General features: G+C 42.0%; 1 protein-coding gene across 2 annotated transcripts; it reads right to left on the reverse strand.

Moving 5' to 3' along the window:
- Nucleotides 1–22: 22 nt before the first annotated feature.
- On the reverse strand, nucleotides 23–14,371 carry LOC121687994 (WD repeat-containing protein 48). 2 transcript variants are annotated; one of them, XM_042067263.1, is made up of 19 exons: nucleotides 14,288–14,371; nucleotides 12,906–13,046; nucleotides 12,202–12,280; nucleotides 12,032–12,114; nucleotides 11,613–11,742; nucleotides 11,207–11,295; nucleotides 10,949–11,050; nucleotides 10,461–10,685; nucleotides 9,013–9,087; nucleotides 8,612–8,714; nucleotides 7,381–7,478; nucleotides 7,146–7,253; nucleotides 6,912–7,008; nucleotides 6,280–6,372; nucleotides 6,072–6,177; nucleotides 4,955–5,042; nucleotides 4,771–4,847; nucleotides 2,235–2,424; nucleotides 23–1,935 (listed from the first exon to the last, which is right to left on the reverse strand). In XM_042067263.1, the coding sequence occupies exons 1-19, from the start codon at nucleotides 14,333–14,335 to the stop codon at nucleotides 1,840–1,842; spliced, it is 2,028 nt and encodes a 675-aa protein (XP_041923197.1). In that variant the 5' UTR covers nucleotides 14,336–14,371; the 3' UTR covers nucleotides 23–1,839. The 2 variants fall into 2 exon arrangements, with proteins under 2 accessions (XP_041923197.1, XP_041923196.1); XM_042067262.1 differs by having other exon boundaries at nucleotides 12,202–12,277; nucleotides 14,288–14,355.
- Between the last annotated feature and the right edge of the window lie 5,149 nt (nucleotides 14,372–19,520).

Below are 19,520 nucleotides of genomic sequence, written 5' to 3' on the forward strand. Positions count from 1 at the left end.
CTACATACCCAGACAATTACACTTTTTTCTTGATGTTGGTTAATTTATTAAGCAGTTATTTACCCAAAATATACTACATTTAATTACAATCAACACAAGGAGCAAGGATATAGGGTAGTGGATGTGGAGGCCTTGGATATTTCCTAGAGCATTTTGCTTTGTGTTGAGCCTTTAATTCAACAACTAGTTAGGCTGTACCTTCTCCATCGTTTTACTAACACCAAATATATTCTTTGTTATTATACATGTTTTAGCACTGTGCAGATCACATTGTTGTAGTCCATCTGCTTTTTGAGCTGGGCACAGTATAATGTTTTGCATAAAATAAAAAAAAATGATCTGAGTTATTCCACCATCCAGTCATATCCCTGTTGTATGATCTGTCAAGTTCTTCTGTTCCTCAACGGTATTTGGTCACACTGTCCCACCAGGAGCAACTACATAAATCACTGATATTGCATGCACAGAGCAGAATACAGCATAGACAATGCACCAATGGATCATCATTCATGAAGCACTGGGTATGACCCTAACTGAACCACATGTTGCTTACATTCCCTAATGTCAATACACAGTGGTTCACAAGATGGGTCCATGTCAATGCAACCACTATGAGCTGTTCATGTGGAGTATCAGTTCACACAATGTGACCAGTGTGCTTTCTGTAGACTTCTTGTCCTAATCCCTCTCCTGTTAAGGTATCCTGATGGTTAGCAGCAGACAATCACAAGTAAAACCACACACACACCTTTTACGGTCCTGTACTGGAAATCTAACTCCTGGGAATCCACCAGCACACCTGTCATGAATCTCATCTCATTTACATGTGAAAAAAGCACCCTTTTGAAGAAAACATATGTTTGCTTTAAAAAAAAAAAAAAATCCTGATCATCAGGGTCAACAACTCATCGTCAGTTTGCCTACAAAATAATTACAATATATTTACAAAATGGCGGCATCAATGATTTACGAGGAGCAACCTAAGACAGCAATGCAATATGAGATTTTGAGTCCATATGTTAAGTTGTCTGAGCCCCCTGTGCCTAAAGAACAACGCATTGCTCAGGATAGGCTTCCTATTTTTTAAAAGCAGCGCTCTCTTACATTCTATGAATTAGCTGATTGTATTAAAATGCTGCCTGTCATGCAGGTCAGGATTGTGATCATCCCTTTGATTTCCTCCTCGTCTTCCTGTCTGAACCCTGTGGACAGTTATGAATGAAGCTGGAGGAGGGGTGGTGTTGGTGAATATGGAACAGAAAAGAAATCCCTGGAATGTAGGACAAATTCATAACACCTTGGTCTAAGATGTCCCAACAAGAACTATCAGTTGTTGGGGCATCTCTCAAGAAAAAAAAAAAGGTGTTGATTCAGATGCCAAGACAAATCTGTATTACATCGATAAAAAAAAGGAGTCATATTAAATAAAGTGACAAACTCCACTGATGACGAGTCTGTTTTCACTGTACAAAGCAGGATCTGCCGCACCTTTTCCTCCTCATTCAAGCCGGCTAACCATTTCTGTCTGAACATGGCAGATTCAAAATGACACTCCACTTCCACTAGTGCAGAGGTGACAACAGCTTTAGTGACCAGGTGGTTTATGACTGAGATATGAAGCAAGTAGGGGTGTGAGGGTATGGGGGGTGGGGGGGGGGGGCATATCTGTGAGTAGTTGGTTGGTTTGCCTCCTGAAGTGTTACTGATTGAAGAGGGTGGGTGTGTGGGCTGAGTGCAGTGGTCCATGTTGGCACCCTGAGGGTGGAGAGGGTTGGGGGTTGGGGGCAGAGGGGTAGGAACAGGCGTTGGTTTGGAGTGCAGCAGTCCCCCCTCCTGCCCTCACGTGGACTTCTGGCGGTAGTGAAGCGTTAGGTCGCCCCCACTCTTCCAGATGAAGTGCTTCACTGTCCGCAGGTCCATGTTAGGGTCCAGGACCTTTTGGAGAGCAGAAAAGAAATGACTGAAAAAAGAATCCAACTCAAGTATTTTGTTTCACTGAATAGTCAAGACCATCCTTTCAAAATACGTTACCACAGATACCATTAAGCACACATGTTCAGAAAAAACACCACTTGATTGGCCATGTTGCCACTGAACACAAACTTGATTTTAGACAAAAATTCCTTATATTAAACCAGTATGCAGTGATAGTATCTTTTTATTACAAACAAAGATAGGTCGACACCCGACACCGGCCACATGATCCCATAAAGGAAGCTAATGGAGGTGTGTACCTGGTCCTGACACAGTAGCTCGATCTTCTCCTCCGCCAGCACGGCCATGTCCTCCTCTTCCTTCTGCTCACTGGGCTTCTCACTGGCCGTCCCGCCCGCCTGGGACTCGTTGTCCAAGTTAATGATCTTCTCGTAGACGTGCTCCATCACTTTGCGCACCTGCAGCATGTCGCTGGCTGACAAGCGGTCCCTGCAAACCAGATGACAGTGGAGCGTTGAAAGGCACATATCATCTACAGTAACAGACAGTGATTGATTGAGGCATTAAAATGCTGCTTATTGTTGGCCACTGATTGCTTTTAAAAATATGAGCTATGACAGAAGTTGAGTGAGAATGTTATATATTCCACCCCCTGACACTGGTTTTACTGGTTTATCTCTGCACCTTATTATGACCGCCGCGCAGCGAAGCTGGGGTACACAAAACTTGGTAGGCATGTAACCCCATATGGATAGCATGGAACCATCGTTTTTCGTTTTGATCTGCAGCCCCCCCACTGGACTGGACCCCCCGAAAGGAGGGTAGGGCAGACACAGTTTTCTGTGAATATCTCGAGAACCGTAGGGTTTAGGACATACATGGGCCACATCCGGCCCGTGGGCTTTCCCTGACCGGACCGCGTAAGGTCCGTGAAAGAACAATAGTCAAGAGCCTAGCATAGAGATAATGCATGCAAATCAATATCGTCGTTTTTATTTTGAAAGCGACTGCTATTTGTACGCCCATACATTTGTGCGTGGATGTATACGACGTAAACACCCTCACTGATGTGCTGGTGAATAGAATTTATGCTTCTGCGTCGACACAATGCAGTTGCCTTTACGTCGGCGTAAACCTTTCAAAGTTTTGTGTCTCTTATGTCTGCGTCGCTCAGCACCGCAAAGGTTGTTAGAACTAACTCCTACTGCTGCTCGTTGGCGATACGAAGTGTTCATTTCAAAACGTTACTGGCAGATAGACAGTTTACAATCGGGTAACCCCGTAATTGTAACCAAAATATGTCTGAGTTTATTTGCAAAGCTTATGTTAGCGAACTAGTATGATGCTACTACCCACCGGTTGCTTGAAGCAGCCGGCTCAACACACAGAGCGAGTTCACCAATCACAGTTATGTGCATAAAGTTAAAGCAAAAATATAGCCTACATTTTTAAAATAGTTTTCTTTGTGCATGTTGATTAACTAATGACAGCCTACTATTGTCTGCTCCACATTTTCGTAGTCTAATTCTGCATAGAGTTAATTTAATGATGGTAATGATTTAATGATGAAATATTGCTGAGTGTTGATGAAATGGTGGCACAGGCCTATCGGTTGTACTGACTCCTTCACATTTTCATGACCTAGCCTAATTATATAGATATTGTAGTACTTTTTTATATCAGTCTTTGAAAACTGAAAAAAATGTCAATGTCAAAAAATAATTTTCGAGAATGAGGATTAAATACTGGACATAGATTAAATATTGCTGTTTTTCCTTTGTCTCCCTCACATTTTCATCTGTTCTTACGACTAGTAAACAAAACCATATGATTTACTTAATGTTATACAAGAATTGAACAGAATTGAGTTCAGACTGGAGTTCGGTATTTTGAGTCCGGCCCTCCTCAACAGTCCCAGTTTGTCACGTGGCCCCTTGGGGAAATTAGTTGCCCACCCCTGGTTTAGGAGGACCATTTTTTTTGTATGTTGATCTCAAGGGGCCATGTCAACCCATTCCATAACCACTAATTTCATGTATAGCGCCACCTAGTTAAAAATTAAAAAGCAAACCGCACAAAATTGAAAGTGTAGGATCATTATGACACCCTCCGAATGCATGCCAAGTTTTGTGAACTTTCGTTCATGGGGGGCCTTACAATAAAATAATTTATGTGTACATTTAGTGACCTACACCAACAACGATTCCCGCACACGCACACACGCACACACACACATAAACATAAACATAAACATAAACATAAACATGTACACGCACACATGCACACAATTCAAGAATTTCTCAGAATTATGAACAGGCAAGATGGGGGTGGGGTTGTATAAAATTAATTTTACATGTGAAATCTATGAACTAATCATGTTTTGGTACTTGTTGTCTAGAAGATACCAGTGAGAATTGAGTGTGGATAATGCAATTTAGTGCGACAGTTAGAATCATATAGGCCTTTCAGCGTGATTTATTTTTGTGGAAAAAATGTGCTGGACTGGGCGGCGGTCATATTTTGTACCGCTCTGCGGTACATCTAGTTTCTGTTTGGAATTGTTTTGAGAGCCTATTGATGCATCTTAGAGTAGGAAATCTTAGAATCTTAGAAGGAATGTCCACCATATCCAGTGTTTTACTGAACTCATTAAATGCTGCTGGATACTCATGAATGCATGTCTCTTATAGCCACAATAGGAGTCATTTTAGCAACACCATATTTTGGGTAGCTCGCAAAGACCCAGTAGTTTTCCTGTCTGGCCCACTTGGTAAGGAAGTTGAATAGCCCTGTATTAAAAGGTAAGGCGATTTCGGCATAACGTATGTAACTTACTTCTTCAGCGTTTTTGCTCCAGAGGATGAGTGTGGCTGGAGGTAGAATGGGATTTTGTTGAATTTCGGCATGTTTTTCTGAAAAAAGATAATAAAGACACATTGGCTCCTTGATATATGGTTTTCCTGTTACTGACTTCAAACTACTGTATGTAGATGAAAAGGAGAAGACATTTGTCCCTCACATCCACTGTGATGTCAATAACCCACTGTGGAACGGTCTCGTTGAGCAGCATGGATTCAGTTTCTCCACCTGAATCTCGACAGAGTAACCTGCAGACAAGCACAATTACATTTCAAAATCATTACAGACACACTGCAATTACATTAGATTTGTTTACACGTGCCCATCTTTATGTAATGAAGATAAAAACTAAATCTAAAATGTAAGAGTGATGCAGAAGGATCCCTTTTGTATAAACAACTATAAGCTACTGATGTATCCAGAATATCTACTGTACTCTCACTGTAATGCACGGGTTTTCCCCACATACAGGTCACCTCGCTTGCCAGGAAATCCCTTGATTTAATTCAGGTAGAATTGAAATTTGACCTTTGTGGTCCTAGTATTAAAAAGGCTGAAAAAGGTTACACTCGCAAACATCTTGAATTACAAGGCTACACTGCCCTGATGAATGCCACATAAAGTAATCTACCATTTGTGAAATGTGAGCATCGGGGCAGGAATATGATACTGGTGTGATGCTGGTGCTTTGGAATACCTTGGAGACACACAGCATGACAATGGAAAAACTTTGTTGAACCAAAATTCACCTTCGTCAGAAAAAAAAAAATCACTCTAAATCTACACAAAAACAATCCTCTTTCTATTTCATATTTCCTGGTGTATACATTTCTTTAGAAACTTGTTTAGCCCCTCTTCTATGCAACTGTTGTTATGACTATATTCCTGAACGTATGCCATATTACCTTTTCTAATGAACAGATACCAGCACTGTCTTATACCATTGAGATGATTTTAGTTCATGATTCAATCATAACCCCATTTTCCAGCTTCCCTGCATCTACTGATCAGCATGTATTTCACAGACTCAAATTACAACCACAAACACCACACCACCACCCACAACATCCACTGCTATATGGTCTTTTGGGCCCCCACCGTCGACTTCAACGCATCGCTGCCTGGAATGCACTAGGGTTAGGGTTAGGTATGGCAGGGCTGCCTTGAAGTCAACGGTGAGGGACCAAAACACCATCAAGCACATCCACTACACAGATTCATGGAAAATCCCCAGTTTAAAGTAAAAAAAACAAAAAAAAAAAAAACAAGAGGCTCACCTGAACAGAGTTCTCCCTCCTGCCTCCCCGAAAATGACAGGGGTGTGTGGAGGCACCTGGAAGTAGCCATTTCCTTTCTGTATTCTGCTCTCATGCTCCCCATTCACTGAAAACATAGAGAGACTCTCTTCAGCTAGTATGCACACACATGTACAAACAAACAAACTGCCAGCTAACTCTCACGCCATTTGCAGGCACCTCCACTGACCGTGGTTGAGCTCTGTCTCCTCATCCATGGGATTGATGTGTGTCCGTGGCCAGTATTCTAACAGGGCTTGCAGTAAGAGTCCTCCAAGATTCACTGCAACAGTAAAGAACACTAAGCCATCCTCTATAAACCAATACATACATTAGGGGTGCACAGATTGGAAAATTCTGCGCTGATACTTGGCCGTCGTAGCCGCCGTGAAATTCCTACCCTGGTCATAACTGTAAAATCCATCATTAGTTGTCATTTGCTGCTGCAAATAGTTATGGGTGTAAAGAAATATGAATACATTATACAATAACTGACTACAACCTTCTCTGTGCATCAAACAGGAAACAGAATGTGGACACACATGGGGGAACAAATAAATAAAAAAACCTGAAACTCTTCCGCTACAGCAAAATGTCCTTCATTCTAGACAGAACACATTCCAATGCTCTTAACTCATGTTTAGGCAATAAGTAGAGAGCAGTGTTAGTATTAACCAAGGTCCCCTACAGTCAGATGGATAAATGGATAATGTGTTATCTGTTCATGCTTGAGTTCAATGCCTTGGCTCTGTTAACACTTTCCAATTCCTGTGGCTCAACTGGCAGAGCAAGGTTGATAAGTTTCCATGGTGCAATACTCACGCTTTGGGTCAGATCCATCAGGACTAGTGAACCCAGCATCCTTGGCAGACACCCACGCGGCAAAGCAGTCACTTTCATCCAGGGTGATTGTCAGCATCTGTACATGGTTGACAGTAAATTAAGTCAACTATGATTTAGTTGACGCTTTTGCAATTAGCCTCCGAGTTTACCGCAGGGTTTAACAGCAATTAGATAACAATGTGGCGGATAACTTGTATGTGCAGTTGTGCTCACCCCGGTTTTCAAATCCACAGAGAACCAGTTTGGCACATAGACCATCTTGAAACGTTTCTTGATTTCCTCATCAAATTCCATCTTTCCAAGGTCCTCGACCTTGCATGCCTGAGTCACACAAAGCAAACATTAACATGAGTCTGTGTTTTCATTATCTGTCAACCATACAACCATTCAACAACACACAGTAGCTATTACAACAAGCATACTGGTAGGACAGTGAGAGCAAACCCACCTTCAACACATCCCAATATGCTACATTGTTGTTTGTGTCTTTGGTAAGGATGTGTCTTTTGTCATTAAGAATGTGGCACTGGATTATACTGGCTCCCCCTGATAAACAGAGAACATTATCAAAATCAATTACAAAAAAAAAAATGCTGACCTGTGGAAGGACTTCACTTAAAAAAACAAAAAAAAAAAACAGGAAAAGCGTGGCTGTTACTTAGTAATAAGAAATCACTGAGATCTGAAAACAGCAATATTTAGCCAGTATCTGCACTAGTCATGAATATGAGGACGTTCCTAAATAAAACTTATTTTTTTTCCATATCATAAGGGACCACTGTCTGGTGACAAAGACAAAGTAATATAAGCAGACATCACCAAGTTGCTGACACTTGTCTATGCCCTAAAAAATTACAATGAACTTTGTGACTATAATGGCATCTGTATTTCGTGAGAACCTCTTATACAAATTTGTCAACTTCCTTTTCCGTCTCCACAAGCCCTAACCAAGGACCAACAACAAGTCAGCAATCTTTCATGTCGTCTCATCATCAACTCATTCCAAAGCTCCAACAACTCTGACATGCTAGAGTGCTCATGACAAGTGGAGTCACAACACACCCTGGTGGCTACTGGCACAATAGCATCTGTGCTGCTGGGCCTGCTTACTTGGCACTCAGTCATCTCTTTACAGATAAGCAGCTACAACAGTTGTCTCCAAAATCCATCATGACAAAGACAAGGGGGAAAAAAAAGAGTAGGGAAATCAGTGAAAAACTGCCAGAGGGATTTAAATAAATGGCACATCTTACTCATCTTAAAATAGTCAATCTGTTGGGCAGCTGTGGCCCACTGGTTAGCACTCTGGACTTGTAACCGGAGGGTTGCCGGTTCGAGCCCCGACCAGTGGGCCCCGGCTGAAGTGCCCTTGAGCAAGGCACCTAACCCCTCACTGCTCCCCGAGCGCCGCCGTTGAAGCAGGCAGCTCACTGCACCGGGATTAGTGTGTGCTTCACCTCACTGTGTGCTGTTTGTGTTTCACTAATTCACCGATTGGGTTAAATGCAGAGACCAAATTTCCCTCACGGGATCAAAAAATATATATACTAAACTATCTATACAGTTACAGAGTTTGAGGCAATCAAGCACCAACTCCCCTCATTTGTACTAGTTGTTTGCATGTCGTGTTCCTCAAGCGACTTATTTTGAGTGTGTTCTGTACCACAGGGGGGGCTTACCTTTGATGACCTGCTCTGGCTGTGTGCAAAGTGGCGTCAGGGGAGTGCTGCAGTCGTTGTCATAATCACCAGATGCTCGGAAATTATGCATGCCCTTTAGAGACTGCTCAGATGCAGAGTGAAAGAGGAGAGTGAAATAAGCAGTTTCAGTATATGGACAAAAATATAATTCTTAAAAGCATGATGTGGATAATTGCACTCTAAAGATATGCTTCAAACTCTGGCACTGGAGATTGTCATGACTAACTTTAGGAAAATGTGAGGGATTTTTAGCAAGCCCTGTTGATTTTTTTTCTAGTTATTATCAGTTGGCTTGAATAAATGAAGTTCCAACAGCCACTGCGTTGTCAAGGTGATGAAGTGAGTGGTGTTGTGAACGGAGGCAACAGTGAGGTCCTTACCCATTTATTAACCGTAGACTTGGTGGTGGAGACCCAAATAGCTGAGGGAGTGTCTGCAGATCGGTCAAGCTCCATCTGAGCCAAAGACACAATGGAATACATGCCTTACACCACAACTTTTTTTTCTGGGGACCCACTTTTTTAAAAATGACAGACCATCGCGACCCATTCACTTCAGAGCAAACAATCATCCACCAATATTGTTAAACTTTTCTATGCCCCGCCCCAAACCATTCTACAGTGCCATATCTGGATACGTAATAGCGCCTACTAGGTCTGACCTACTACCACTACTATTACAGGGATTGGTGATGCACTGACTCTTCAGTTTCCCACAATTCTGCAATCTCAATTACACACGAAACAATGTTAAATACTTTCAAAGCTGTAAAACGTTTTTTACAAACACACAACCTCAGCTTTTTCTCATCCTGCTTTGAGCACAGTTGTGTTGCATTTTGAGCATCATTAGCGTGGAAAGTTGGAAATGACTACCGAAAAGATACGCCTGTCACGGTATGTTGTGACAGGCTATGTTGTAAGAATGGAACAAGATGCTTTTGCGCAATAGCCAAAAGATAATGTGCCTTTATTGTAGGCTAGCCTAGTAGAGTTCACAAGTTGGAAAACGAGAGGAAATAATAGAATTTAAAATGTCCATTTAAATTGTAGCCTAATATAATGTGCTGCAGTGTGTTTTAAATCAGAAATATTAAGGAATGTGAGGAGGTTGCTATTAACTTTAAAGAGTGCATCTACAATTGAAAATATCTACAGCCTATGACGCAAATTGAATAGCCATGTCCGGTATACGGATGTCTGCTTTAGTTGACTAGATTTGAATCGGTCAAGCTGAAGAGATGGTGTCCGTTAATGTTTGTGCAAAAAGGCTGATTCATGTCCCTTGCATTTTGCAACTGCAAGGTCCATGGCAGGCGCCCCACAGAAATGTTTCATTTTGTGAGTGAGATGTCCACGCTGTCCCCTCTGTGACGCGTTCGCCCCCCAGTTTCAGAGCTATTCTAAATGCAGAATTGCACATAGGGCCGTGACTGTAGTTAAGAAACTAGATCCTAATAGAAAACTGTTAGCTTTCCTGGCTAAATGGTATAAGTTAGGCCTATTACACAACATAAATTGTGCTGGCGACCCAAATAAAATCTCCTGCGACCCACCCATGGGTCGCGACCCAGTCTTTGGGAACCAATGCCTTACACTACAATGCCCCCAGTGGCCAGCAATGTACACGTCTTACACTACAATACCCCCACTGGCCAGCAATGCACATGTCTTACACTAATACCAACATAGGCCAGCAAAGCACATATGAGATGAGTCACTGTGTTGCTATTTATTGTACACCAATTGAGTGGAAGCACAGCTCCAAGCTCCATACTTACATAACTGTCCACACAGTAGCCACCACACCGTCTATCTCTTTTTCTCACCTTGAGGACAGGGGCCTTCTCCTCACAGATGAGGACACGGATGTCCGGGTTGCGTAGGTCCGTGCAGTAGATCTTGCGGTCACGACCACCGGAGTAGACGTGTGTGAAGGCCTCGTTGACCTGCAGTGCCCACACGCCTTCTTCGTGGACGCGGTACGTGGCGATGCAGCGCTGCTGGCCCAGCGACCACAGCCGGATGGTTCCGTCGGAACTGCCCGACAAACACTGGTGACAGAGGGCAAGATCCAATTCGTTGGGTTTAGTTTGATGGAGAACCGTGACAAAACAAGAACAACACACTTCTGCTACTGCTTCAGTTATGCAATTACTCAAACCAAAGGCCCATAAAATGGAGTTTAGAGCAGTCAGTATGGACAACCACTGGTCCAGTACAGTCAAAATTATCGTATTCAGGTACATGTTTGGTAGCTGTATTATTTTTAAAAAAGCTAAAGATCATTGTGTGGTAGCATGATGTGAATTTTCACCTGTGTGCCATCGCGGTTTAAGAGCAATGACTTGACGTTGTCTGTGTGGCCTTTCAACTTCATGAGCTTGGCACAAGTTCGAGGATCCCAAACTCGTAATACCTACAATGTCAAACACATTGAAGACACAACCCACTGAAATTAACAGCTTTTTGTTAAATTACCTCATATATTATTTACATTCATATATTATTTACACATATCTCTATGTAATTTAAAGACATCAAATCCATTATACTTAGTGTGAAAAAAGAAAACCTTTTCAGTGGAGCCTGACACAATGACTGTGCCCATCTGATTCATAGCCAGGCTATAGATGGAGTCCTTATTTCCACTAAGCGAAGACGCTGTGACACACAAAAGAGTCTTCAGTAAGTCTACAATATCCTGAGCATGTGTGTTGAAGGGCAAACATTCAACCACTAAAAGCTCTACAGTCAACACATCATTCATATCAACTTTCAAACATGTGAAATCGAAGTGCCCAAACAGACAGATGCTGTTTAATCAATACTTTATTCACAAAACTAGTCAGGCAGAAAAGCTAGTAAGTATCCACACAAATATACCATAGTGTAACCGGGATCAGGTGTTCTACATCAGCTGACAAATGAGTGAATACACATTCGGTTACATTCTGCTGAAAAACAGCAAGACTACTTACTGGTGACTGTGTTATTTGAGGCAGTAAGAGCTGTTAATGTGTTCACGTCCCACAAGAAGATCTGCCTGTCAAGGCCTGCAGAGGCCACCAGTTCCTTATCTTTAGCATATGCTAAGGCTTTGACATAGTCCTGTAAAACGCAGACACACCAAAGGCACATACAGACATACATCATGTGAGCAAACAGTCAGTAACAGACAAATCTAATCAGGATCCTACCGGCTTTCACTTGACTGATTTGACGCAGTACTGACTAAGAGAAAAACTGCACTGTCTAAGTAATAGGGGTCTTGACAACATATACTGAGTGAGTTAATTATAATTTATATTATAACAACTTAATGCTGAGATTATTTATAGCCCTATTCATGGAGATATTTAATCACGCATACCAACATGAGAGTGGAATGCATGCTTACCTTATGCGTTCGCAACGTCGACATACAGAAGCCTTTGTGCGCATTCCAGACCTTTACTGTTGTGTCCGAGGAGGCCGAGATTACTGGAAGGCAACAAAATGGCGACATTAGAGATGACAGGAGGAGATCAAATACTGCACGTAGAAGGCCATCTGAGCATTCTCACTCACATGTTTTCCCGTTGCAACACAGTACGATGTCATTGACCCAGTCTGTATGATGCTCCATCGATGCTATGTAAGGGTCCTGCTGCAAAAAATATAACCTCTGCTGAAATGCCAAAGTGGATGAATGACCTCAACTCCTATTATGGTTCTATCTCAATTTCAAGAACATAACCCTTATCAAACTCAAACTCCTGCTAAAATGACACTAGGTGGGTTTACATGGACAGTTATTTGTCATTCCGTTTAAACTACTCTGAATGAAAATTTCATGTCACCTGTTTACATGGGGTACGTTCTATTATAACGAGCAACCCGACTGACTGTGTACATGGCTGTTCAATCGAAATAAGAATGAAATACACCAACCCTATCATTCTGATTAAAATTCTTATCGGATTGACAGTTTTATTCTGATCAGGTGTTTATATGTGTCATTTTTATTCCGACCGAGCCATTACTCTGATTCTAATCAGATTAAAAGTGTCCATGTAAATCCACCTACTGTTGGTAGCACACTCCTCCAGCAACACAATCCAGCTGGAAAATAATGAACAGATCCTCTTCAAAGCAATATATTTATCAGATGAGACAGTGTGGCGGGCAGGCTACTACACAGTTTTCAAGGTCATTCATTGTACTTTTAGAGGGATGAGGTCAGTCTTTGTTTGGCTGGCAAAGAATTGGTTTAAAGATGAGTGACAGTTTACCTTGTGCTGGTTGACGCTCCATATCCGGATGATGGAGTCTCGGCCAGCGGTGAAGAGCCGGTTCAAGGCTGGGTCCAGCTGCAGGGCATTAACTCCATTGCGGTTATACTTCTCCACCTCATCGCGGATGACATACGACACCTGTGTTACAACAACACACACATACCCTGCTGTAAATTTTAGGACTAGGTTGTCACAAGAATCAGGAGTGAAAGTGCTTCTGTTCACATAAACTGTTCAAGCCTTCATGAAACAGTGTCGGCCTACTGGAGTTTGCATATCAGTATACACATTCTTGACACAGATGAATACCACACAGTGGTCTATCTAGATGGACTTAAATATGCCAAATGTGTTTTTCAGTTGGCTTTAAAATAATTATTTATTATAGTCCTAATACTTACGACTACTACTACTAATAATCATTTTAGTTGTAGCACCCTCCACTGTGAGCAAACGTTTTTCAGTATTTGTTAAGACCAGTGACCAGAAGGATTTTATCCGCTGTGATTGGAGATCACTCTCATCTCACATGTATATCCGTGACATGGAAAACGGCAATAGGGATTAGACGTCCTTTGACATTCAGGGTACACACGATGCTTTTACAATGACAGCAGCAGCCCCCTCAGGTTGCTTCCCATGACACGTTGACATCAAAACTAAGACAGCGTGTTAACAACGCGGGGGGAAAGTATGGCAATAGAACATGCTTTACCATATATCGCCAGATAGTTTCTGATAGCAAACAGTAAATTTAACCAGTTTCGCCAAAGCTGTAAGTTAGCTTGCCATGACTAAGGTTAAATTACAAGAGCTGGTCCACTAGGTGTCAAATGATTACCAAATGTACAAGTAGTCGTGTTGTTTCTACATAAGTGGTGCATCTTGTGGGGAAATGCTAAGTAGCATTCTTGTTGGGAAGTGGGGGCGTGTGTTGAGACAACTACCAGCTAATGTTAGCCCGCTAGGTAGCTAACTAGATAAGCTATTAGCCAGCGAAAATTCCATTGACTGCAAGACATCAAGAGGGTTAGCTAAGCACATTAGTACGCTGAGTTTAGATAAAATGCATGTGACTTGCATCCTGATGGCATCCGTATTGACATTGGACAATGCATTCAATAACGTAACACACAGAAACAGATTGATGGCAAGCTGTGTTACCGGAGGGAGCAAAGCAAAGCTAGCTATAGCTAGTTTGATAGCAGGGCTGTCAAGCAGGGACCAGTCCATCCCCCTTCGCGCCAGATCAGTTTAAAGATTGTTCTCTACAAATCTGTATATTTAAACACATAATCATGGCAAAAAAACATTTAAGAAGCACCGATCAGACAGTAACCGGTGCACAAGTTACTGTATGATTAATAGGGGAATTTTACCTGGACTTTCCTCCGCCCCGCAGCATTTTGCCTGTGATGCGTCGCCATCTTACATGTTGACAGGATGACGTAACTTCCAAGGAGCCAAAGAGAAAAGTGGATACTTCCGGGCGCAAAGTGTCCCTTTTTTTTTTTTACTGTAAACTAATGTTGGGAACAGTCCTTACTTGCCCCCCATCCCCTTAGATACATAAATAAATAAATAAATAAATAAATAAATAAAAAGTAAGTTCTATAGTGGAGAATAACATTAATACCTTGTAGGCTATCTAGAAACAGATTTTTACATGTATCACATGTATAACATTCTAAAAAAGACTTAGGCCTACATCAAATCAATGTGCATTATGCCTTCAATCATACAGAGATTTATAATAATATTCATATGTTTTAGCCCAATTATATCCTAACTTACTTAAGGTAAATTTACAAAATGGAGAGACAAACACAAGAATATCGAATATTAGGCCTACATAGTCCTAAAAAGTTAAGTAGGCCTAGGCCAGAACAGTTTGAAGGGCCACATATTATGGCAAGCCATTACTTATTTGACTTACAATACCTAGCTACCGGTATCCTTTGATTTTACACTACCGGTGAAATGTTTGTGGTCACTTAGAAATTTTCATTTCACTCCATATAGACAGAATACCAGCTAAGATCAGTGGGTGTGTGTAAGATGGACTATACATCTGCACAACTAATATTGAATAAAACAACATAAAAATTCAATTTCTATGGATTCCTGTGAATATTACGGTACCCAATATTCTGCATCTACTTATTGCTAAGGATACACTGCAACCTACAGCAACAATCACATAGTGAAATTTGCTGACGACACAACTCTGGTGGGTCTCATCACCAAGGGCGACGAGACTCAATACAGGTTGGAGGTCGACCATCTGACCACGTGGTGCAGGGACAACAACCTCCTGCTGAACGTCAGCAAGACCAAAGAGATTGTTGTTGACTTCCGGAGAGGTCACACCCAACACCTGCCACTGACCATCGACGGTGCTGTGGTGGAGAGAGCGAGTAGCACCAAATTCCTGGGGGTGCACATCAGTGAAGACCTCTCCTGGACCACCAACACTGCATCACTGGCGAAGAGAGCTCAGCGCCGCCTGTACTTCCTGCGGAAACTCAGGCGAGCAAGTGCTCCACCAGCCATCATGACCACATTCTACCGAGGCACCATTGAGAGCATCCTCTCCAGCTGTATCGCTGTGTGGGGCGGAAGCTGCACTGAATACAACAGGAAAGCTCTGCAGCGCATAGTGAACACAGCTGGAAGGATTATTGGTGCTTCACTCCCCTCCCTGAAGGACATTTACACCACCCACCTCACCCGCAAGGCGACCAAAATTGTGAGTGATGCAAGTCACCCCGCTCACAATCTGTTTGATCTACTGCCCTCTGGGAAGAGGTACAGAAGCCTGCGCTCCCGCACTACCAGACTCACCAACAGCTTCATACACCAAGCTGTAAGGATGCTGAACTCTCTCCCTCCTCTCCCCCCTCCACCCTCAGCTACATAACATCCTGGACATTGGACCCACAATGGCTGCCTGCACTACTCCACTTGCACACTTGCACACTTTACAACTTGTTGTTGTTGTCCTGAAAACACAACACTTCTGCTGCTCTTACATAACTTGCACCACTATGCCACTTTCTTCTTACTTAGGTCAAACAGAACTACCCAAGCCTTTTATTGGCCTGACTTTGCTCTAGTATTTTATTGACTGTCTATGCACAATTTCAACCAAATTTTGCTGCTCTTATTTTTTCATTATTATATGTGCCCTCTTATTTACTTATTTACTTACTTTTTTGTTGACTTGAATGTTATGTTTGTCTGTGGACTTAAAATTGGTAAAATATGTCTCGTCTTCACCGTGGGATAGTGAGAAACGTAATTTCGATCTCTTTGTATGTCTGGAACATGTGAAGAAATTGACAATAAAGCTGACTTTGACTTTGACTTTGATACACACTGCAGCTAAGGTAGGGAAGCACCAAAGGCAGAGGAGGGGGGGAGGAGAACATTTTTGATAAAATGTATTTGAGACATACCGTAGTAAAATTAATCTGACCATGTAAAGCACTATACAGATTGTACATGAAAAAGACTCAGGTATTGATTCCCAAGAGTCCAAGCTTTCTTATGGTGTATAACGCTACAGCAATATGTGATTGATTTAGAATATTGGGGGGAGGTGGGAGAGGGGGGTAGGTGTGCCATGTGGAAGGCACTCTGTTTCATAACAGAATATGCCTTTGGAACATTGGATGAATGGTTGATAGATAGATAGATAGATAGATAGATAGATAGATAGATAGATAGATGGATAGATAGATGGATAGATAGATAGATAGATAGATAGATTACTTTATTCATCCCCAAAGGGAAATTATGGTGCTACAGCAGCAATTAATAATATAAACATATATCACACATAAACATACATACAAGTTAAAAAATAAATACAATTGGATATAGTCTCTGTTATAGAGGTTGTAAACGCATTGTCTCTCTGCATAAGATTTTTCTCTCATGGCACAAAGGGGAGTTGTTGTAAATAGTTATGACATTGGGCAGGAATGATTTTCTATAATGGTCCTTGTTACAGTGAAGTTGGAGCAACCTCCAGCTGAAAACACTCTGTTGTCTGACCAGTAGTTAGTTCAGTGGATGAGAGGTGTTGTCCATAATGTTAAGGAGCTTTTGCAACATCCTTCTCTCAACAGCTAACTCTCGGGGTTTAAGTGTTCTTCCAATTACAGAGCCAGCTCTTTTAATCAACTAGTTGAGTTTTTTGGTGTCATTTGCCCTGATACTGGTGCCCCAACAGATGGCTGCAAAGAAAATGGTACTAGAAACAGCAGACTGGTAAAACATGTTCAACATCCTGCTGCACACATTAAAAGACCTACTGTATAAGCTTCCTCAAGAAGTATAGTCTGCTCTGTCTCTTCCTGTAAACAGCTTCAGTGTTGCACTTCCAGTCCAGTTTGTTATCCAGATGTACACCCAGATATTTGTAGTTTTCCACTACCTCTTTCCCCATGATGGAGACAGTGTTCAACTTTGTCCTAGCCCTCCTAAAGTCCACTACCATCTCTTTAGTCTTGCCCACATGTAAGAGTAGGTGATTGTTTCCACACCACGCCACAAAGCTGTTCACCAGTTCTCTATACCCACCCCACAACTGCAGTCATCAGAGTATTTCTGCAGATGACAGGCAGTTGTACTGAAAGTCTGAGATGTATAATGTGAAGAGAAAAGAAGAGAGTACAGTCCCCTGCGGTGCTCCTGCTAACCACCTTCTCGGACACACATCCTCCCATCTCCCAACTGTGGTCTTTTTGTCAGATAATCAACAATCATGTTATGGATGTCTCCACCTGCATCCTGTGTAGCTTCTCTCTTAGCAATACAGGTTGTATGGTGTTGAAGGCACTGGAGAAGTCAAAGAACATTATTGTCATTGCACTGCCAGCTTCATCCAGGTGATTGTATCCTCACTGAAGCAGGAAGATGATGGCATCTTCAACACCAACCTCAGGTTGGTAGGCAAATTGCAGTGGGTCTATTGAGGTGGTCATCTGAGGTCTGAGGTCTGCCAGCACCAATCACTCCAGCACTTTCATGCAGTGTGATGTTAACGCTGGTCTGTAATCATCGAGGACAGATGGAGAAGACTTCTCGGGTACTGGAACAAGGCATGATGTTTTCCACAACACTGGAACCTTCCCCTGACACAGGCTGGTGTTGAATAGGCACTGTAGAATCGTGCATAGCTGTTCTGCACAGGCCTTCAGGACCCTGGGGCTTATGCCATCTGGGCCTGCCGCTTTGCTCTGACACAGTCTCTCCAGCTCTCCTTTACCTGGTTCCTGGAAACAGACAGGCTGATGGGGAAGGTAGAGGAGGGACCTGTATTTCCTGATGCAGGGGAGGTTGCTAATGGCGCTGTGTTGCAGTCCATGGTGGTGATCAGGAGGATGATAATGGGCAATGTAGATACTGCATTACAGATCAGCCATTTCTTTCTACAACAGTCGAGAACCCTTTTGCAATTATGTAAGCACATATTTACAGCTGGTACAGCTGGTATTCTGTCTAAAGTCGAGTGGATTTGAAATGTCTAAGTGACCCCAAACTTTTGACCGTAGCCTAACTGTTATCCTATTCATTGATAAATAAATACTTTGTGCATTCAAAACTATTGTGGTCTTATTTTTAGACAAAGTGCCGGATTCTAGGAAAGCACAATGCACAATGCACAAAAACACTCTAAAAAGTACATGCAATATGCCTAGAGTAAAGGAACAATCAATACCTACCATGCTTTAGATAGTCATATGTGATTATTGAGTCTGGAAGCATTTTAATTTTTCCACAGCAAAAAACACTGGTCTATAAGTGTCAGAGTCATTCAGAAGCTGGTGTTTTGAGTGTGTGTTTCCAATTCACTTCGGGAAAAAAATGCTTTAATTACTGTATATTGAAACAGACTAATCAATTGAGCACCACGGTAACTTTCCACCCTCTGGTGTTCTTACTTTTACCAGAAGAGGGCGTTATGCGTTCACATAAAAAATGCAATTGGAGACAGTTCGTTTCTATAGCCTATCATGGACTGTTTTCTCTTTATGTTAAAAGTTCAGTGACACCAGTGTGTTCAGAAGAGTTATTGGCAAATGCTGGCTTTTCTCACAACTCAAAAATATAGCCTCTAATTTTTTACACATTAGTCGACCTAAGTTTCATTCATAATAGGCTATTATTTTAATGAGTAGGCTATTAAATGGAATGCTTTTATACAATAAAATACTGCCACTCGATGCAATGTCAAAGGCATTCAATGTATAGGCCAGTTATAGGCTAGCTTTAAATAGTTCTGTCTGACTGGTCATGAAAAGTCCAGAACATAAGGATAGCATATATGCTATCTATTAGGCTATGCTGTTCAATAATACCAGTGGAAATCTATCCTTACAATTTTAGATATTTGAGGTGTTGAATTTTTTACAGCCTTTTGGATTCAGTGGCATCAGTATTTTTCAGCTTAATAGATAGCACCCCCCCCCCCCCCTTCATCTTAATAGATAGCACCCCCCCATCGGCAGTGAGCACTATTACGAAGGGTGCATTAAAACACAAAGTTTAGCTCTTAAGAAGTGCCAAAGAAAGACGAGTTTAATGCACAGTGCTCGTTGTGAC

The sequence above is a fragment of the Alosa sapidissima genome, chromosome 17, assembly GCF_018492685.1.
Source record: "Alosa sapidissima isolate fAloSap1 chromosome 17, fAloSap1.pri, whole genome shotgun sequence".
Classification (NCBI taxonomy): domain Eukaryota; kingdom Metazoa; phylum Chordata; class Actinopteri; order Clupeiformes; family Clupeidae; genus Alosa; species Alosa sapidissima.

Coding starts and splice junctions, on each gene's coding strand:
- LOC121687994 (XM_042067263.1), bottom strand. CDS start 14,335: ATGGCGACGCATCACAGGCAAAATGCTGCGGGGCGGAGGAAAGTCCAG. Junction 7,479..8,611: donor GCCAGAGCAGGTCATCAAAG/GTAAGCCCCCCC, acceptor TCTGTTTATCAG/GGGGAGCCAGTATAATCCAG. Junction 6,178..6,279: donor GGAGACAGAGCTCAACCACG/GTCAGTGGAGGT, acceptor CTATGTTTTCAG/TGAATGGGGAGCATGAGAGC.